The 18406-nt window shown below is 45.3% G+C and overlaps 2 protein-coding genes across 2 annotated transcripts in view; one reads left to right on the top strand and one right to left on the bottom strand.

Moving 5' to 3' along the window:
• The window catches only part of MCEE (methylmalonyl-CoA epimerase), a 16921-nt gene extending 16252 nt beyond the window's left edge, over nt 1-669 (bottom strand). Inside the window, exons 1-2 of the mRNA XM_019625150.1 lie at nt 486-669; nt 175-267 (exon numbers count right to left, since the gene is read on the bottom strand). Of these exons, the coding sequence (XP_019480695.1) occupies nt 175-267; nt 486-669 (277 nt within the window). The remainder of the gene's footprint in view (nt 1-174; nt 268-485) is intronic.
• Nucleotides 223-18406, top strand: MPHOSPH10 (M-phase phosphoprotein 10). The gene is made up of 11 exons (XM_019625162.1): nt 223-756; nt 2409-3102; nt 3646-3797; nt 4325-4496; nt 6878-7019; nt 7840-7907; nt 8556-8693; nt 11758-11868; nt 16479-16586; nt 17549-17779; nt 18171-18406. Exons 1-11 carry the CDS (start codon nt 668-670, stop codon nt 18318-18320), a joined length of 2055 nt encoding a protein of 684 aa, XP_019480707.1. The 5' UTR covers nt 223-667; the 3' UTR covers nt 18321-18406.

The raw sequence follows: 18406 nt of genomic DNA, 5'->3' as shown, positions 1-18406 counted from the left end.
GCCGCCGCCGCCGCCCTCAGCACGTGAGCCATGGTGGGAAGCTACCAGCTAAATCCCGATGTCCGTCCGACGCGTCGCGGAGTTTGGCTGAGGGGCGGGGCCCGAAGTGGGGCCGGAGGGCGAGGGGGCGGAGCAAGGAGCCGGGGCGGGGCATGAAGTCGGGGCGGGGCTTACCTGGGCTGCCGCGTTTCCGTGCGGGCTGGCGGCGGGCCCATTCTTTACAATACGAAGTCTGGAAGCCACCAAGTGTAACCAAAGCAGACACTTAAAGGGAGGAAGCGTCACTTAAAGGGCCCCGTGTGGGCCCTTCAGGGATACGAAACAGGCCCCCCTGCGCCAGCGCAGTGAAGATCTCGGGCTCCCATTGGCTCTAACTGGGCGTGTGTCCTCGGAAAAGGTGCCGGACTCCCGGGCATTATTGCTTGAGCTCCCGACAACGTTGCTAGCCTGCCCCGCAAGGTTGCCCGGGCCCCCAGCATCGTTACCGCACACCCTGGCAACGTTGCCGGGGCCCCTGGTAACGTTGCCGGGCTCCGGGTCAACCTTGCCGGAACGTGTTTGCGCGGCACCTTTGCAGCTGGGCTCTAGGCGGCGCGAGGCGCCTCTTTGTGGTGCGGCTTCCGGGGCCTTTTCCTTTGCCTGCGACGCTGAATGTGGAGCTGCAGCCATGGCCACGCCGGCCTGGCGCCGACGGACTCTGGAGCGTTGTCTGGGAGAGGTTGGTAAAGCCACCGGCCGGCCGGAATGCTTCCTCACGTAAGTGCGCAGACCTCGGGCTTGGGCTTCGGCCCAAATCTCTAGTGGACGCGGGCTGCAGGCCCCTGTCAAATTCCGGAGTACGGGAAGGTAAAGGGAAGCCTAGATCTCTTTTCCCCAAAATTTCAGATCGTTTACGCTCCCCTGATCTATCCACAAATTTTAAATTGTTAAAAGCTGTACAGTGCGGATCTCCCAATCATGTGCTATTGAAATCAAACTAAGCCCAGTTATTAATCCCCAGAGGCCTCCATTGAGTCTTATGCATCTCCTAGTCCCTCTGTTCACGCGCATCCGCGCGCACTAGATTGGTTCCTCTTTCCTCCCAATAAGCTCCCAAAGCACCCAGTGCGTATTTACCCATCATCATGCTTTACTGAAAGTATTAACCTGTTGCTTGTCTGTCTTTCCACCCCCTGACTGAGCGTCTTGAAAAATAGGACTGCCTTTCACCACTCTTCCCAACATACACACTTTGTATTTTGTGGAAGGACTTAAAATACGATCTGTGAAACTATGGCTCACAGATTTCTATTTCAAACTGTCCCTTGAGCTCCAGGCTCACGCAACTACAGCCATATAGTCTTAGCATCTCAATTTTAACCTGCCCAAAGGGAACGGTTGGCTCCATTTCCTCCCCTGTGCTCTGCTCTCCTTGGAACCCTTTCCCGGGGCTCCATCCACCGCCTGCCTTCCTGTCTCAGTAATCGCCTCTAGCTTTCCAGTTGTTCAGACTTAGGCCTAAGCTGCCCCTTTTAGGTCTTCGTTTTTCTCAAGTCTACATCTCATTCATTAGCAAATCCTGTCAGCTCTGTCTCCAAACTATTGTATAGTCTAAATTTGGCTATTTCTCACTGTATCCACTGCTACATCTCAGCAGAGTTCTTCATCATCCTTTGCCTAGAAGGCCGGCCGCATCAACCTTCTAATCACCCTTTTTTCATTCCTTTTCCTCCACAGGCTATCTTTCCAAAGCATAAATTATATCATTTTGCTCCTCTGCTTAAAACCTTCTTATGGCTCCTCTTTACACTTAAAACAGCGAACTCTGACTGCTAAGCTGTGCGTGATTTGGCTGCCACCTACCTCTCTAACCTCACCTGCCTCCTTCACCACAGTCCAGCCATGCTGGCCTTTCTGTTCCTCAGACTCACCAAGCTCATTTCCATCTTAGGACATTTGTTCTTGCTATTTCTTCTGCCTAGAATACATGTTTCCAGATCTTTGTAAGACTGCCTCCTTATGTGCAGGTCTCATCTCATATGTCACAGCCTCAGAGGTATTCTCTGACCACTCTTGCCAAAGCAAGTGTTGACCGTTGGCTGGTGGAATGAACAGAATGGTATATGATGTAGCAGGGTTGAGGCTAAGATTCACAATATAACTCTAGGCAAATAGATCTGTGATTGTTTTCTTGCCTAAAATCCGTACAGCAGATTCACAGATACTGAGTTGACACTTTTATATGTTAAGGGGGCTCATCGGCATGATTGTCCACTCTTGGGGACCAGCAGTGACACTTAAAATTGACATTTCCTTCAAATTTGATTTTGCACAAGAATTGGGCTTTTTTTAAAAAATTCAAAGTGCTGTGAAATTGTTACCTACAATTATAAATCTCATTTAACTTCCTCCCCTTACCTCCTTCTTAGGATTCAAGATGAATTGGCATCAAACTTCACTTCTTTAACAAAAGTACTTTATGACTTTAATAAGCTACTAGAGAAGGGCAGGAAACACGGGAGTCCGTTACAAAAACTGATGATAGACAGTTTTGATGATGAGCAAATCTGGCAACAGCTGGAACTGCAGAACGAGCCAGTCTTACAGTTCTTCGAGAATGTGGTTAGTGAAACCATTAAAGATGGAGACCTCAGTCTTCTCCCAGAGAACGAAGAGCAGGAGCATGAGGAGGAGGAGGACGGCTCAGAGATGGGGGCTGCCGGCCAGGAGGACCTAGAGCAAGACATGGATGAGGAAGAGGAGGAAGCGGAGGAAGCGTCAGACATGAGTGGTGAGGATCCCAACAAGGATGAGACAGCTAGAAACGCGAGCAGATCTGATTGGACGAAAAGCCCGGTGTTCAGTGACGAGGATTCTGATCTTGACTTTGATATCAGCAAATTGGAACAGCAGAGCAAGGTACAAAATAAAGTGCCCCGTAAACCAAGAGAAAAGACCATAGTAGATGATAAATTCTTCAAACTAGCTGAGATGGAGACCTTTTTAGAAAACATGGAAAAAGAAGAGGAGCAAAAACATGACTCTGAGGAGGACGATATTGATCTTTTTGAAGATGTTGATTCTGATGAAGATGAAGGACTGTCTGGAAGTCAAACACTTAAGGTAAAGTTTGGGAGAGAAGAGAAAGAGTACTTTCTACCTTTCTCAAATGAGATTTAGTTCTGTGTCTCGAGAAGAGGTTTAAAAATACCTCAAAACTCACCAGGGCATAAGGGAAATATTTAGATCAGTTGAAAAAAAGCTGACTGGGAAAATTAAACCAATGCCATCACTTCCTTTATCATAAAACGTTGTAGCTTAAGAGCCATAATCACACATTAGAGATATTTAGAAATTTCCCTCAAACATATGTTTTTAACAAGCACTAGAAATAATAGCGAAAGGAAGGCATTTATATACTTGATTGAGGCAGGGATATTTCGTAAATAATTGTAACTAGAAGGTTTAGAGATAGGAACAGTGAACTTTATCTTATCAGTTATAAATGAATCCATACTTCCATTCAGTTTGTTATGGTCTAGTAGTTTTTATGGATTTATGGTACTGTTATTAGTTAGCCAATTTTCCCTGTATTATACACCTATAAGCATGATTTAATGCAGTGATTTTATCCTTCTTTAAAAGTCGTAAAACTTTTTGCTTTAGTCAGGTAAAAGTTCCAGAAACCTGAAATACAAAGATTTCTTTGATCCAGTTGAAAGTGATGAAGACCTAGCAAGTATTCATGATGGTGAACTGGATTCAGATGAAGATGAGGAAGAAATTGCTGAAGAAGGAGAAGAAAGCATTTCTGAAATGTGAGTATTTTGCATCATTCTTTCCATTGTAGGCAGGAGCTGCCCAGTCATACATGTATACTCACCGTTGTCAAATATGTTTGTCCTAAGTTCGATTCCGTAAGATGAAATAGTGGATTCTCTAAGATCACATAGTCTCAAGATGGCCAGAGAAAGTCTCAATTTAAAGGGGCACTAGAGATCATCTACTGAAGATAAACATCTCTTGCAGTCGCCATTTGACCTTTACTACAAGGAGCTTTGATTTGTTTTAGTGTGCCAATAAAATTACCCTGTTGGTATTTTTGTGAGATATGTTTGTGTTATAGATTGATGAAGAATTTACTTTCTTTATGTTGGACACTTTTTGTTCTATTTCACCTAAATTCCTGTTGTTATTCCTTAATAACTGAATGACTTTAGAAGTTCTGAATATTTAGTTGCCTTAGGTACACAGAAGAACACTTTAATTACTAGGAAGCTCATTTCTGTTTGTTTTCCTGATGAAAAGTGGTGTTTTTCCTTTCATAAGTGTTTTGGTATTATAGGGATGAAGACAATGACCTTGAAGAAAGCGAAGACACGAAACAACATAAAGAAACCTTGAAAAGAGTGACTTTTGCTTTGCCAGATGATGAAGAAACGGAACCTACAGATATCTCGAATGTACAGAAAGATTCTGATGAAGTTAAATCCTCTTTTGAAAAAAGGCAGGAAAAGGTAATACATAGGCATGTAAGGAATTTTTTTATAGGCTTAACATGACTGGAACTCACAGGCGACTAACTAATCTCAAGTGTTTTTCTTGGTGGAATGCCTACTTCTCCTTTAAAAAAAAACCACGAATCTTGCTACCCTCTACAGCACACTGCATAGAGGTGCCCAAGAGGAACGCAGCTAACTTGCACAAATCAGTGTTGCGTTTCCCAGCAGGGTTGTTTTTTTTTTTTTTTTGTAGCTGAACCATCCTGCTACTGTTGGCAACTCAGTGGCTGCTCAGCTCGGGCCGGGACTCGAACCGCAGTTGCTCAGAGCTCAAACTCTTGAGCGAGCTCTTAACCAACTGAGCCACTCAGCCAGGCCTACCCAGCAGGGGCTTTTAATTTGGGGCTTCTCTTCCCTGACCCCGCTGTCGTCATACTTATTGCACTCCTTTCCTAACTCCATGTCCTGTGAACGCCTTGTTAACTGTTTGTAGCCGCCCTTCGGGGTCCTGCCTATCTTTTGGTCAGTTTTTGTGAGTGCCACATAGCCTGAATTTTAATTAATACCATCTCAAAGACATCTCCAAAGTTGACAAAAATTATTTCCAGTTGACATGATTTCAGACAAATAAAAATGTCATTTGAAAGTAATAGATACAGTTCGATTCCCGGCCCGAGCTGAGCAGCTGCTGAGCTGCCAACAGGTGGCAGGATGGCTCAGCTTAAAAAAAAAACAAAAACAGAAAGTAATAGATACAGCCTGGCTGCAATCGTTTGTCTATATCATTTAACCACCTTAAAATTATATCAGATAATTAGAAATGAGTATAGGCAAATAACCAAAGGTACCAAGAATATCAAAAGAATTATTTTAAAAAAGAGAATCTGAGTTAAATCTATGAATGTCACATCATCCCCAGAAGACAAAGTGTAAAAGAAAACAAAGCATCATAAAAGAAAATAAGAAATTTTTCACTGAGTTAGTGTCTTTTTCTCCTACAACCCCCTAAGAAAACAAAAGCAAGTTTAGTTTTATTGGGAAATTATATCAAACCTTTAAGAAATACATAATTAAATGCTGCTTAATCAGTTCCCACAAAGAGCAGAGCTTCCAAACTTTTTTCTTGGGAAGCTATTAATAACATGAATACCCAAACCTGACAAAGGTAACATTAAAACACACGCAAACACACACAGTCTCATTTTATGAATAGGGTTGCAAAAATCCAACATAGCACAGTGAAAGAATAATGTCACAACAGCCAAGTGGCCCTTATCTTGATTTGCGATTAGGAAATCTATTAATTTAATTCTGGGTTGTAACAGGTTGAGGAGAAAAACCATATGGCTACCTCCAAATTCAATGTCCATTCCTAATTTTTTCTCTCCTAGTGAAATATATATATATCTCAGCAAAAGGTGTCATCATGCTTACTGGTAAATTCTACAAACATCCCTTTAAAATCAAGATTAAGACAAAATGTCCACTATTAACCATTACCACTGTTATTGCACATTCTTGTAGAAGTGTTAGCTAGTGCACCTGCAAAAGAAAAAGATCAGAGGTAAAAAAACTGAAATGAAAGCATTACTATTCATAGAGGATATCAGAAAAACCAAGCACATGAACTGAGAAGCTATTAGAAACAATGTGAGAATTCAGTAAGTTAGCTGAAAAAGCTGGCATTTTATTCACTATATATATAGATGTCTTTTGTGCAAGTGATCATTTGAAAAGTGAAAGATCATTTGAATTAGGGGTGTGGAGTCAAAAGAGTGAGACTCCATCAGATACTAATGTTCTAATCAAAAACATTGCTTAAGGGCCGGCTGAGTGGCTCAGTTGGTTAAGAGCTCGCTCAAGAGTTTGAGCTCTGAGCAACAGTGGTTCGAGTCAGCCCGAGCTGAGCAGNAGCTCGCTCAAGAGTTTGAGCTCTGAGCAACAGTGGTTCGAGTCAGCCCGAGCTGAGCAGCCGTGAGCTGCCAACAGGTGGCGGGATGGCTCAGCTTAAAAAACAAAAACAAAAAAAAAACACATTGCTTAATCTTGGAATGCTCTACTAATTAAAATTGGTAGTGGCTTATGAATAGATACAAGCCCAGAAATATACCTGAATGCTTCTCGGGGAATTTAGTTAGTGTATTATAAACATGGCATTTCAGATCAATAGGGAAAAGAAGTCATCTGCAGCTCTTCACCCCACCTCAGGTGACAGGAACAGGAAGTCACTATTGACATAATAAAGAGTGGCAGCAATGCTACAGAACTGTATTGAGGAACAATACATGTCCTACCTTCCTGCCTTCCCGCTTTTAAAAATATTAGTTGCTTTTACTCACCTGTACGTCTAATTTTGTTTCCTAAATGTGTAACAGCTCTTTTTGTCTCTTTTTCAGATGAATGAAAAAATCGCATTGTTGGAAAAAGAGTTGTTGGAAAAAAAACCTTGGCAGCTTCAAGGGGAAGTGACAGCACAGAAGCGACCAGAAAACAGCCTCCTGGAAGAGACACTGCACTTCGACCACGCAGTCCGCATGGGTGCGTGAGCCCGCTGGGCTCCTGCTGTTTCTATGGGTCTGTTTCACGGAAAGACTCCAAGGAATATTTCTTTTCCCCCAACGCTTTATCTTAAAAACTTGCCAGTATAGAAGAGATGAAAAAACAGTATAGCAAACATATGTGCCAGCCAAGTGGGTCCGCAGTTGTTAACATTTTCCCTGTTTGCTTTCTCTCCCCTGCGTGTGTGTGTGTGTGCACTTTTACCCCTGTATCATTTGAAAGTGAAGTTGCCAGTATCATGACACTTCACTCCTAAGTGCTTTTGCATGTACCTCCTGAGAACTACGACATTCTCCTGCATAGCCACCATAATGACGGTAATTCATCCACCCAATAATTACTAATACACTAATGAGACCTAATTTGTAGTCCATAATCAAGTCCTGCTTGTGATCTGTTTACAGTGCCTGCTGTCATTGTCCACTGATTAAACTGTGAGCTCCAGCCAGAAACCCTGGTCATTCTCATCTAATTCTTTCCTGTACCCATGAAGCCAAAGTGAATTTCCATTTTATTCAGTCCTAGAGAGAATGGAAAGAGGCAGAGTCCCCACATGCATGGGTTAAAAGTGTCAGCCTTACTACCATATACACTGTAGTTTTGTGGCTCTCAACTGGAGGGAGTGTCAGGAGGGCTAGTTATAACACAGATGGGTGTCCCTTTCCCCCACTCTCTGGTTCAGGAGGTGGGGTGGGGCCCAAGACTTCACATTTCTAACAAGTTCCCAGGTGTCGATGCTGCTGGGAACCTCTGGTCTAGTTTCCATCTACCTAACGAGTACGCGTTCTATTTCCCTTAGCGCCTGTGATCACAGAAGAAACCACCCTTCAACTAGAAGACATCATTAAGCAGAGGATCAGAGATCAGGTCAGTAAGAAGGAAATTTAACTTAATTTAAAATTCACTTGAAAGTTTTAGAAAGCATATGAGAGTGTTTTGGGAGTAGGAATAACACTATTTTCAGAGAAATTTTGTTGGTATCAGTTTTTCATTTAAAAATCCTAGAGGTGTCCTCAGCTCTTGTTCCCCGGTGCCCCGGAAAGATGGGCGTTGTGCCGGAGGAGAAGGAGGCAGCCAGTCATTGCCCACCTCCCCCGAGCCGTGCTGGCCCATTGGCTGGTGCCGGATGAAGCTGGTGGAGGGTGGCGGGTGTGCTGACCTGACATGGTCACACCCAGGACCCGTGGTCTAAGCACAGTATCTGGTGTAACAAATGAAGGGTCTATTTTTTTTTCAAATGTTAAAAACCTAGCAAAGAGCTTTAGTTTAAGAATTGATCTTAATTTGTAAACTCAGAATAAAACTGGTACATGACATGGACAATAAGAGATGGCTTTACTACCTGTGTATGATGTGACTTGAACAATCATTTCACGGGTTGAAAATGACTTTCTTTGTGCTACAGTGTGCTTCCTCTGGAATGATGATAGATATTCCAGAGGAAGATTCTTAAGGAGCCGAGAAAGAAAATACAGGCTTTGTTAATTTATGTTCCACCCACCCTTCCTATTTCAGGCTTGGGATGATGTAGTGCGTAAAGAGAAACCTAAAGAAGAGGCGTATGAGTATAAAAAGCGTTTAACATTAGACCATGAGAAGAGCAAACTGAGCCTCGCTGAAATCTATGAACAGGAGTACATGAAACTCAGCCAGGTAAGGAAGCCACTGAGGCAGAGCCGCCGTTACCGTGGGAAGAGAGGTAGAGAACCAGCTCTGCTGACTGTGCTGAGAGGGCTGCAGTTCCCCAAACAGAAGTCTTGAGTGCTTGGGCCACCCCAAGAGGGAGCTGGAAAAATGGGGTTACAGGGGTCCCACTGAGTGGAGGGGTGGGGGACTTTGTTTTGCAGTGAGTCATTGGTCCTCTGATACATTCACAGCTAGTTATTCTATTGGGTCGTCGGGAAAGTCATGACGTATTTTTCAATGCAAAACTGCGTCATGACTTTCCCAACAACCCAATATTAACTTTCCAACGATGATTATAGTAGTGCTACCATTTTAAAACTTCTCGTTGTTACTTTTGAACTTACTGATACATTTGATAACATCTGTGAATCCATTCAGATTTGTAGGTCTGGTAGGTTTTTTGCTTTTTGTTTCTTTTTATTCAGATTCTTAAAAAATATCTCTGGTTAAATAGGACAAAGTCGTATTTTCAAAAGTATTATATTCCCAATATAATAATTGCAGGTTATTCCTTTACATTTGATGTATTAGGAATGTGGTCAATATGTGCTTGGGGATGAGGTGACTTTTTTTTTTAAGATTTTTTTATTGGGGAATTGGGGGAGGGGAACAGCGTTGGGAAATTGGGGAAGGGGAACAGACAAGTTGCTGTCCTTTTGTTCTTCAGTCTAGTTGTAGAGGACATCTCTTCACTGGCCCATGTTGGTATTATCATTGCGCTCTTCCCCGGTGAGGCAGATTGATTGCTGGCCTTTGGATGGCCGCTCACAGTGGCTCACGGCAGCTCACGAAACCTCACACCAGCTGCCGGCCAGCCCCACTGCAGCCTACGCTGTCGCCAGCTACTCATGGCAGCCCAGCTCCAGGTTGAGCTGTTGTTCACCATCTTAGCTATAGAGGGCACAGCGTCACTGGCCCTCACGTGGGATCCAAACCGGGGCCTTGGTGCTCAGAGCTGGCGTCCCAAGCCAACTGTTAACCAGTGCACCACTCGGCCAGCCCATGAGGTGACATTTTTATTCTGCAAAAGCCATTTGAGATTCCTACCGGATTTCGTTAGCTAATACCACTTAAACAGCAAGAACAAACAGTGCCCTTGATGCCACTGGAGAACCGGAAGGGCTGAGTTAAAATCCTTACAGCCTTCTTTGCACCCTAGCCTGTAGCTGGAGGAACATGTGTGCCATCTAGGTAGATAGATGCCCGTTGAACATCGCCAGGCTACTTTGGGGAGATTCAGAAAGTACAGAAAGTACTTGGACCCATGAGACTTAAAATTAATTCAGTGTGGACCAGGACAATTTGTACATGTTTGATCTGTATCTTGGAAGTCCACAGCCAGGTCCCAATTTTATGAGTATGGACTTCATTTAGGCTAATTCTGGACTGGTTTCATTGAGAGTCAGTCTGGGGGGCCAGCCAGTTAGCACAGGTGGCTAGAGCACCAGGCGCAGTGCTCATAACAAGGTTGCCGGTTCGATTCCCACATGGGCCACTAAGATGCACCCTCTACAACTAGAATGAAACAGCTACTTGACTTGGAGCTGATGGGTCCTGGGAAAACACACTGTTCCCCAATTTAAAAAAAAAAAGAATCAATCTGGGGATGATGATCAGCATTTTCCGAGGTTTGGTAACCATGCAGCCAAGGTCACAATCAAGAAGATGGTGAACGGCTCTTACTGTCTGAGTGGCGTGTATTCAGGAAAGGGCCGTGTATCGTTTGTGTGGCTTCACAGATGTTATTACCTGGGAAGGCAAAACAGCATGTTGAGGATAAGAAATGCGAGTTAACGTTAGGATAGTAAGAGGTGGTAGGAGGTGCTAGCACGGGACTGAAAGGTGGGCTCTGGCGACAGGCATTGGACACAGACCTGGGTTCATGTATGGCATCGGGGTCCTAGAGGTGGTTGCTTCCCACTTTCTTGGGAGCAAAGCAAACAAAATCTGGGGCATTGTTAAAAGAAAAGTACAAAGTTTGCCTTTTCTCAGTAGAATGAAAACTGCCATTGTTTTTTTTTTTCTCAGTTTGATTTAATCAGAATAAATCTTTAAGAAATTACAAATAAATAAAAGGAAAAAGCCCCTATAATGCAAGTGGAATTTGGATAATGTTATGAAGCCTATGCTAACACCATAGTTCTTTTTTTTTTTAATTGAGATGAGATTCACATAACATAAAATTAACCATTTAAAAGGGAACAGTTGTGCACGCACTGTCTCTAGTTCCAGCACATTTTCATCACCCCCAAATAAAGCCCCTACCCATTAAGCCAGTGCTTCCCAGTCGTCCAACAGCCCAGCCCCTGACAACCACCAGGCCCAAGTTACCTAAATATTCCATGTAAACTTTTCATGTCTAACAGTTAGACGTTCCATGTCTAACTTTTCACTTAGCGTAAGTTCTCAAGATTGTGGCATGTGTGATACTCCATTTCCTTTTTCTGGCTGAATAATATTCCATCATATAGATATACCACTATTTTATTTATCCATTCATCAGTAGATGAGCATTCGGGCTAGTTCTGCCTTTTGGCTGCTGCCAGTAGTACTCTGAACATCCGTGTACATGTACCTGTTTTTAATTCTCTTGTATTCCTAAGTGTGGGATTGCTGGCTCATGTGGTAATTCGGTGTAACTTGGAGGAACTGCCAAACTCTTTTCCAGCGCCATCTTTCTCACCGACAGTGCACAAGGGCTCCAGTTTCCCCACATCCTCGCCAACACTTGGTGATTTCCTATTGTGGCGATAGCCATCCTAGTGGGAATAGCTTAGTTCTGGACAGAAGTCAGCACCAGGGAGTTCAGTTCCAAATGCTGGCGGTAGTGGTGGTCGCAATTCCTGACGTGCGTCACATTTCCTCCTGGAGATGCGCTGGCACCTTTGTGGGACTGATCGCTAATTCTGCCGTGAGAGTTTCTTGGGAGCTGAAGCCTGGATGATGAGAAATGGGGAATACCCTTGAAGTGTTTTGTCCTGTGATGTGTATTAAGTGGCTGAGTCTGACGTTGTTGAACTTACTTCCTAAGCAAAAAACTGCAGAAGAAGAAAACCCGGAGCATGTGGCAATCCAGAAGATGATGGACTCACTCTTCTTAAAGCTGGATGCCCTCTCCAACTTCCACTTCATCCCCAAGCCGGTATGTTAGCGTTCCCATGGGTGGCGAGAGCCCATGTGACCTTAACTCCCCTCTGAGCTTTTGTGAGGCTCTCGCTCTGTGGGGTTTCAGGATACAAACCTGTGGACTTCCCTGTACCCCAGGCAGGGCCTCCTACCAGGAAGGCTCGCTTCCGGTCCCATGACAGGTCTGGCTCCCCTGCTGATCCAGCCTGGTCTCCAGTGGGACCGGGAGACCCTCAGCCTGAGCCATCGGGCCACCTCACTTCTCATCCTTCCTCCTTGTTCACACTTAGTTTGTATTTTCATAATGGGGTTGGTTTGAAGACTGGGGCGTTTATACCTGGCATCTACTGAACACCTGCTATGTGGCACATTAGGGCCTATATGTACATTAACTCCTTTTGCCCCAGTTTTATTGAGATAATTGACATATAACGTAAGTTTAAGATGTACAGCATCATGATTTGATATAGGCAAATATTGGAAAACAATTACCGCAGTAAGTCTGGTTACCATCTGTCAACTTATGGAGTTCTTATGCTGAGAACGTTTTAGATCTCTTAGCAGCTTTCAAATATGCAATATGATATTGTTACTGTAGTCACCATGCTGTACATGACATCTCCAGAACTTATTTATCCTATAACTAGAAGTTTATACCTCTTGACCACCTTCACTCATTGCCCCCAACCCTGCCTCTGGCTGCCGCCAGTCTGTTCTGTTTCTGACAGTTCGGGTTTGTTTTTTTTTAAGTCTCCACATTGAAGTGAAATCAGACTGTATTTGTCTTTCTCTGTCTGACTTATCTCACTTAGCGTAATACCCTCAAGGTCCATCCATGTTGTTCCAAGTGGCAGATTTTCCTTTTGATGGCTAAGTAATGTTTTACACACACACACACTGCCAAAAAAATGTATACACATTTTAAGAAAGGAAAAAACTATTAAAATTATAATACTCAATATGTACCGATAACAAAAGATGAACACAAGTCACCTTTGACTTCTGCAATTACAAGATGTGCTCAAAGTGGTCACCATCGACATAATTTTAATACAGTTTTTTTCCTTTCTTAGTATGTGTTTACATTTTTTTGTCACCCTCTGTATATCACATCTTTTGTATCCATTCATCCATTAGCAGCCATTTAGATTGTTTCCATGTCTTGGCTGTTGTGAATAATGCTGCAGTGAACATGGGGGTGCAGATGTCTCTCTGAGCCAGACAGAGCCCCTGGCTGGCTCTACAGATGGACAGAGCCCTGGGCTGGGATCTCTACTAGCCAGGGGCCTGATGGGGGGAGGAGTGGTGCTGCTGCGAGGAAGAACGCAGTGTGCCGAGACCAGAGCGCCGGCGGCTGTACGTCTCCCCGCCCCCCACCCCCATCCCAGTCCAGTCCCCAGTGGTCAGGCCCCGCAGATTGCCTCAGTTATCCCCGTGAGGGGGGCATGATTGGGCCTACCCAGAGGCGTCCTGCAACACTGGACATCGGAAGTCCACGCTGGGCTCTGTTTCGGGGGGGCCTTTTCGTGGGGTGCTGTGTTGGCCTGGGGCAGGGGTGACATAGTCAGAGCGAAGCCTCTACCCTCTAATGCAGTCCTCAGTCTCTGCGGTCCAGGGCGCTGCTACGGTCTCACCCCGGGTTCTGGGGTTTTCACATTAGTGTCTTGTGAGGAGGGCTACAGTTGGGATCATCCTGTCTCCATCTTGATGACGTCAGTGCCCCTGTACATTAACTCATAGCCCGCAAAACAGGCAGATATCCCTCTTTCCATTTTGCGGATGAGGACACCAAGGCTTAGGAGGAGGAGGGTCAGACCTAACTCGGCCGTGCCCTCTGCACCCCCTGCAGGGTGCCCCTGGCCAGGCTCCCCATCCTGTGCCCTCCCTCTGCCGTTTGGCTCCCACCCGGCTTGGCTCAGTGCCGGCCACCCCTCGGAGCTTCCTCTCCTCCTCACCTGTGAAGCCCTAAAACTTGCCTGTAGCATCCTGTTGGTACCTGCTCACCTGTTGCCCCTTCGTATCTCTTGTTCCCTGAAAACGTACGAGTATGTCACGAATCCAGGACTAGTGTAGAAGTCAGAAACCCTGAGTCTGGTTGTGCCCCTGACCAGCGTTGTGATTGAGGCAAATCACCTCACATTTCATCTGCACAGAAGCGGTAATCTCCAAGATGCTGTCTGATTCTTTTGACGGTTAGGTGACTTTTCCTGTGGGAATATTGTGTCTTCTCAGACAGATAGGAAGCTTTTATCACCTGCTTTTCTGTTTTGTTTCACTGAGGTGTCATTTGCATGACAGGGGCCATCTTTAGATTCATAAAATGCCTAGTACAGGCTATAAAATAGAGGAAGAGAAGAGAGGAATTCCTCAGCCCCTCTTGGCTAGCAGACTTATTGTGAAAAAGCCTTACTGATGTGAAGGACATGATCCCTTACAAGACCCCACGTGACCTGGTCTCCTTCCCACCCATCTGGTCTCCATAGCTTGCTGCCCCGCCCCTGGTCACACTGGTCTCCTTCCAGTGCCTTCAGCGAGCAGGCACCCTCCGGGCGCTTCCTGCTGGGCTCTTCCCTGGGCCCACGAGGCTGCGCTTCCTCTGCGTGGCTGGCTCCGTGGCTGGCTCCGTCCTACTTCCGGGCTCTCGGGCTAAACACCCCCTCCTGCCTCCCTGCGTTTGTCATAGCATCATGGCTTGCTTGCAGTCATTGGTGGATTGTTAATTTTCTCCAGTCATTCTCAAGCCAGCACAAATGTGATATGGTCACTGCTGTGGCTGTCACACGAGTCCAGGGCCTGACGAGGGAAAGCCCTCGGGCATCCTGGGAGTCTTGGGAACTGAGTAAGGGCTGGATGTGTCTGTGCCCACGTCCCCCTTCTTCCTTCCTCCTGCTTCAGAAGTGTGATTTCTGGTATGCGTTCCCCTTTGATACTACTTTTTTCAAGTTCAGGTTGGTATTTCACGAGCTGTCTCTTTTAGACTGTCAGTCATTTCCTCCGTGTTTCTCTTTAAATTCTAGAATGGAACACTGTTTCTAATAAATAATTGAATAGTGGTCTAGTGGGAAAAATGATTTCTTTCACACACTGACATTTTTCTTATTTAGAATCCAGGATCCTGTCATGTTTATGGCTCATTTTTGTTTTTGAAATTTCCTGGGGCACAGATCTGCCTGGTGAACTGGAATCTGGACAGGAAAATGAGTGTGCGAGGGCGTCAGTGGTGGGCTTTGCAATGGAGCCCTTTTTCCTGCATTGGTCCTGCGCTCCCTCAGGTTGCCCGCTGTTCCCACCCTTCACCCTTTACTCCTTTCCCCCACGCCTCCTCCCGCCCCGGCCTACAGCGTCCCTGAACCCTGGTGCCCCTAGCAGAGATGTGTGAGCATTTGGTGCAAAGAACTGGATGAATAATCACCAGTGTCCTTTTATTACTGTAATCAGTACAAAACCTGTTGTCACTTCTGGATTTCCTGGGCAATTCTTTCAAAGAAACAAATGGCCCTTCCGTTAGCGTTGCATTCCTTTCTCCTTTTTCACTGGTTTCACTGATTTCAGTATCGTTTGAGTTTTCCAAAACAATATCATTTCATATTTCTGTCTATAAAAATCTGTTTTGGTAGCTGGAAGATGAGAAAATTTGTTTCTCAGCATATTTTGACTTTGCTTCCAAAAGTAAGCATTTTTCCTTGCATCTTTTCCCATATATTTCTTTTTTTTTTTTTTTAATTTACCATGTTAACCAGTTTTTGGTTTTGGGTTTGTTTTTTTTTAAGATTTTTATTGGGGAATTGGGGGAAGGGGAACAGACAAGTTGCTGTCGTTTTGTTCTTCAGTCTAGTTGTGGAGGATGTTGCTTCACTGGCCCAAGTTGGCACCGTCATTGCGCTCTTCCAGGGCGAGGCAGATCAGTCGCTGGCTTCTGGACGGCCGCTCACTGCGGCTGCTGGCCGCTCACACTGGCTGCTGGCTACACACGGTAGCCCATGGCAACCCACTGCAGCAGGGATTGCAGCCTATGCCGTCGCCGGCGACTCACGGCAGCCCAGCTCCAGGTTGAGCTGTTGTTCAGCATCTTAGCTGTAGAGGGCAATGTCACTGGCCCTCATATGTGGGATCCGAACCGGGGCCCTCTGGAGTCCCAAGCCAGCTCTTAACCAACGTGCCACTTGGCCGGCCCCCATATATTTCTTAATAGTTAGCTTTAGTCCCCATAACCAAGAGCAAGATGTATTTACAGAAATCAATAGATCCTACTAAACAGCAGATAAGGTTGTTTGAGAATACCCACACGCATGGCAGATGGAATTAGTCCAGTAACAGATGAAAGAACTGATGTTTAGATGTGTCAGAAATGTCATACATAGGTGTAGAAGGTAGTGCCCATGGTGTAGTGTTGAGACAGAGAAGACCCTGAAATACTCAGGTATCTGAAAAGTCCTCAGGCAGCCCGCACTGCCCACCAATACTGCCATTATTCTGCTTAGCTTAAGACTTTCGCCGTCAACACACCTCACATTTTAAATAATCTTCATAAAGTATTAGTAATTATACCTTAGTAGGTTCACAGTTCAAATATTTTATGTTAGCACTGCTTCTGACTTCCTGTTAAATGTATTGTCTCTTTTCTAGCCTGTTCCAGAGATTAAAGTTGTGTCCAATCTGCCGGCCATAACCATGGAGGAAGTCGCCCCCGTGAGTGTCAGCGATGCAGCTCTCCTGGCCCCAGAGGAGGTGAAGGTAAGGAACCGGAGCTGGAACGTTAAGTGCTGTTTATATAACTTAGCAGCTCGTAGCCAGGCCTCCGAGTACTGTGTTCTCCTTGGGTTTATAGTTTTTATTCTATCACATCTTAGCAGTTTCTAAGTATAATCAAACGAATAATGTTATAGAATATGCAAATACAGTACCAGTCTCCTATGATCAGCTAATATTACAAGATGCAGCTCTAAGAATTGTTGGTAAATATCCACTATTGGTATCTTGTTATGATCCAATGTTAGGTTTAGACGTTAGGTTTAGAACAAATTGCATATGTTGCCTGTGTACAGCACCCCCTTGTTTTGTCAGTAATGGAATCGGTCTAGAATAGAGCATTAGGATGTTGGAAGGTGTGGGCAGCGCCCGTCTGAACACTGACAGTAACGAAACATCTTGCCAGCGCCTGTCCTCCTGGTGGGCGTAGCAGCACAGCCCTCTTCCCTGCTCACTTGCTTTGCTACACCCACACCCGCCCCTTCAGAGCCTTGGCTGCCTCTGCAGGTGACAGCCCTGGCAGCTAGGCTGGCAGCTGAGCAGAGAAGAGAGGAAATGATCCTCACTGGACATCTTTCCTCCCAGCTTGGGGAACCCTGCTGTCCACCCGGTATCTGCCATCGCAGCTTAGTGTGGGGCTGCTTCGGTCGTGTCCTGAAGCCCAGGCTGGAGTCTGAGTGCTATAGGGTGCTGGCTCCTCTGGGGGTGTCAGCTGCACAGCCCAGCTCTCCGGGCCACCTTTGTGAAGGAGGCTGGGGACTGGAGCGCCGGTGGAGGGGGTCATGCATTCCGGATCCTAAGCTGAGTTACCGGGCGCAGTGGGGGTGCCCTGCATACTCACACTTGACCACGGGCATGCCGCTCGCGGCCACATTCGCGCACGTGTTTCTTTTCTCATCTCCCGAGAGATCACATGAGCTAGTATGTTGGTGGTTCTTTTTTAATAGGAAAAAAATAAAGCTGGAGATATAAAAACCACTGCTGAGAAAACAGCTACAGACAAGAAACGAGAAAGGAGGAAAAAGAAATTCCAGAAGCGTCTGAAAATAAAGGAGAAGGAAAAGCGGAGGAAAGCCCTGGAGAAGAGCAACCCAGACAAAGCAGGGAAATACAGCAAAGCAGCAGCGTCCGAGACATTAAAGCAGCTGACCAAGGCGGGCAGAGCCTCGCTGCTAAAGGTAGGCCCGCGGGACAGAAACGGCCAGAGGGGGCCTTCGAGGGGCAGCGGGTGGCAAGCTGTAGGTGGCAAGTGCTCCTCACCCTGAGTGACAGCCAGCGACGACACCTCCCTGCGGAGTGCTGAGGCCACAGCCTCACCCTCGGTTTGTAAGGTGGGGTCCTCAGAGTAACCCAGGTGCTGAGCTGTTTTCTTCCGCCGGGTCCATAAATCACAAGAACATTATAGCAGCATAGAATGTGTGGAATGAGTACCTTTATGCTGACAGGTTTGGTTTTTCACAATTTCGTGTAGTCTTTTTTCATGTTTATGCTTTTATAGACTGTCCATCATTTGGCTGTTTCACCTAGAAGCACATCTTGTACATGAGCATGTATTATTTTTAATTGCAGGATGAAGGTAAAGACAAAGCCTTGAAGTCCTCTCAAGCATTCTTTTCTAAATTACAAGATCAAGTAAAAATGCAAATCAGTGACGCAAAGAAGACAGAAAAGAAAAAGAAGAAAAGACAGGACATTTCCGTTCATAAGTTAAAGCTGTAATATATTTTAATATAATGTAACTATTAACACATAAGCTTATGGTCTGTCATCGTTCTGCTTTATAAATAAAATTTTTGAGAACTTTT

This window comes from Hipposideros armiger, unplaced genomic scaffold (genome assembly GCF_001890085.2).
Source record: "Hipposideros armiger isolate ML-2016 unplaced genomic scaffold, ASM189008v1 scaffold_617, whole genome shotgun sequence".
NCBI classification, from domain to species: Eukaryota; Metazoa; Chordata; class Mammalia; order Chiroptera; family Hipposideridae; genus Hipposideros; species Hipposideros armiger.
Note: the sequence above shows the minus strand (reverse complement) of the source record. Positions and strands in the feature narration are given on the sequence as shown.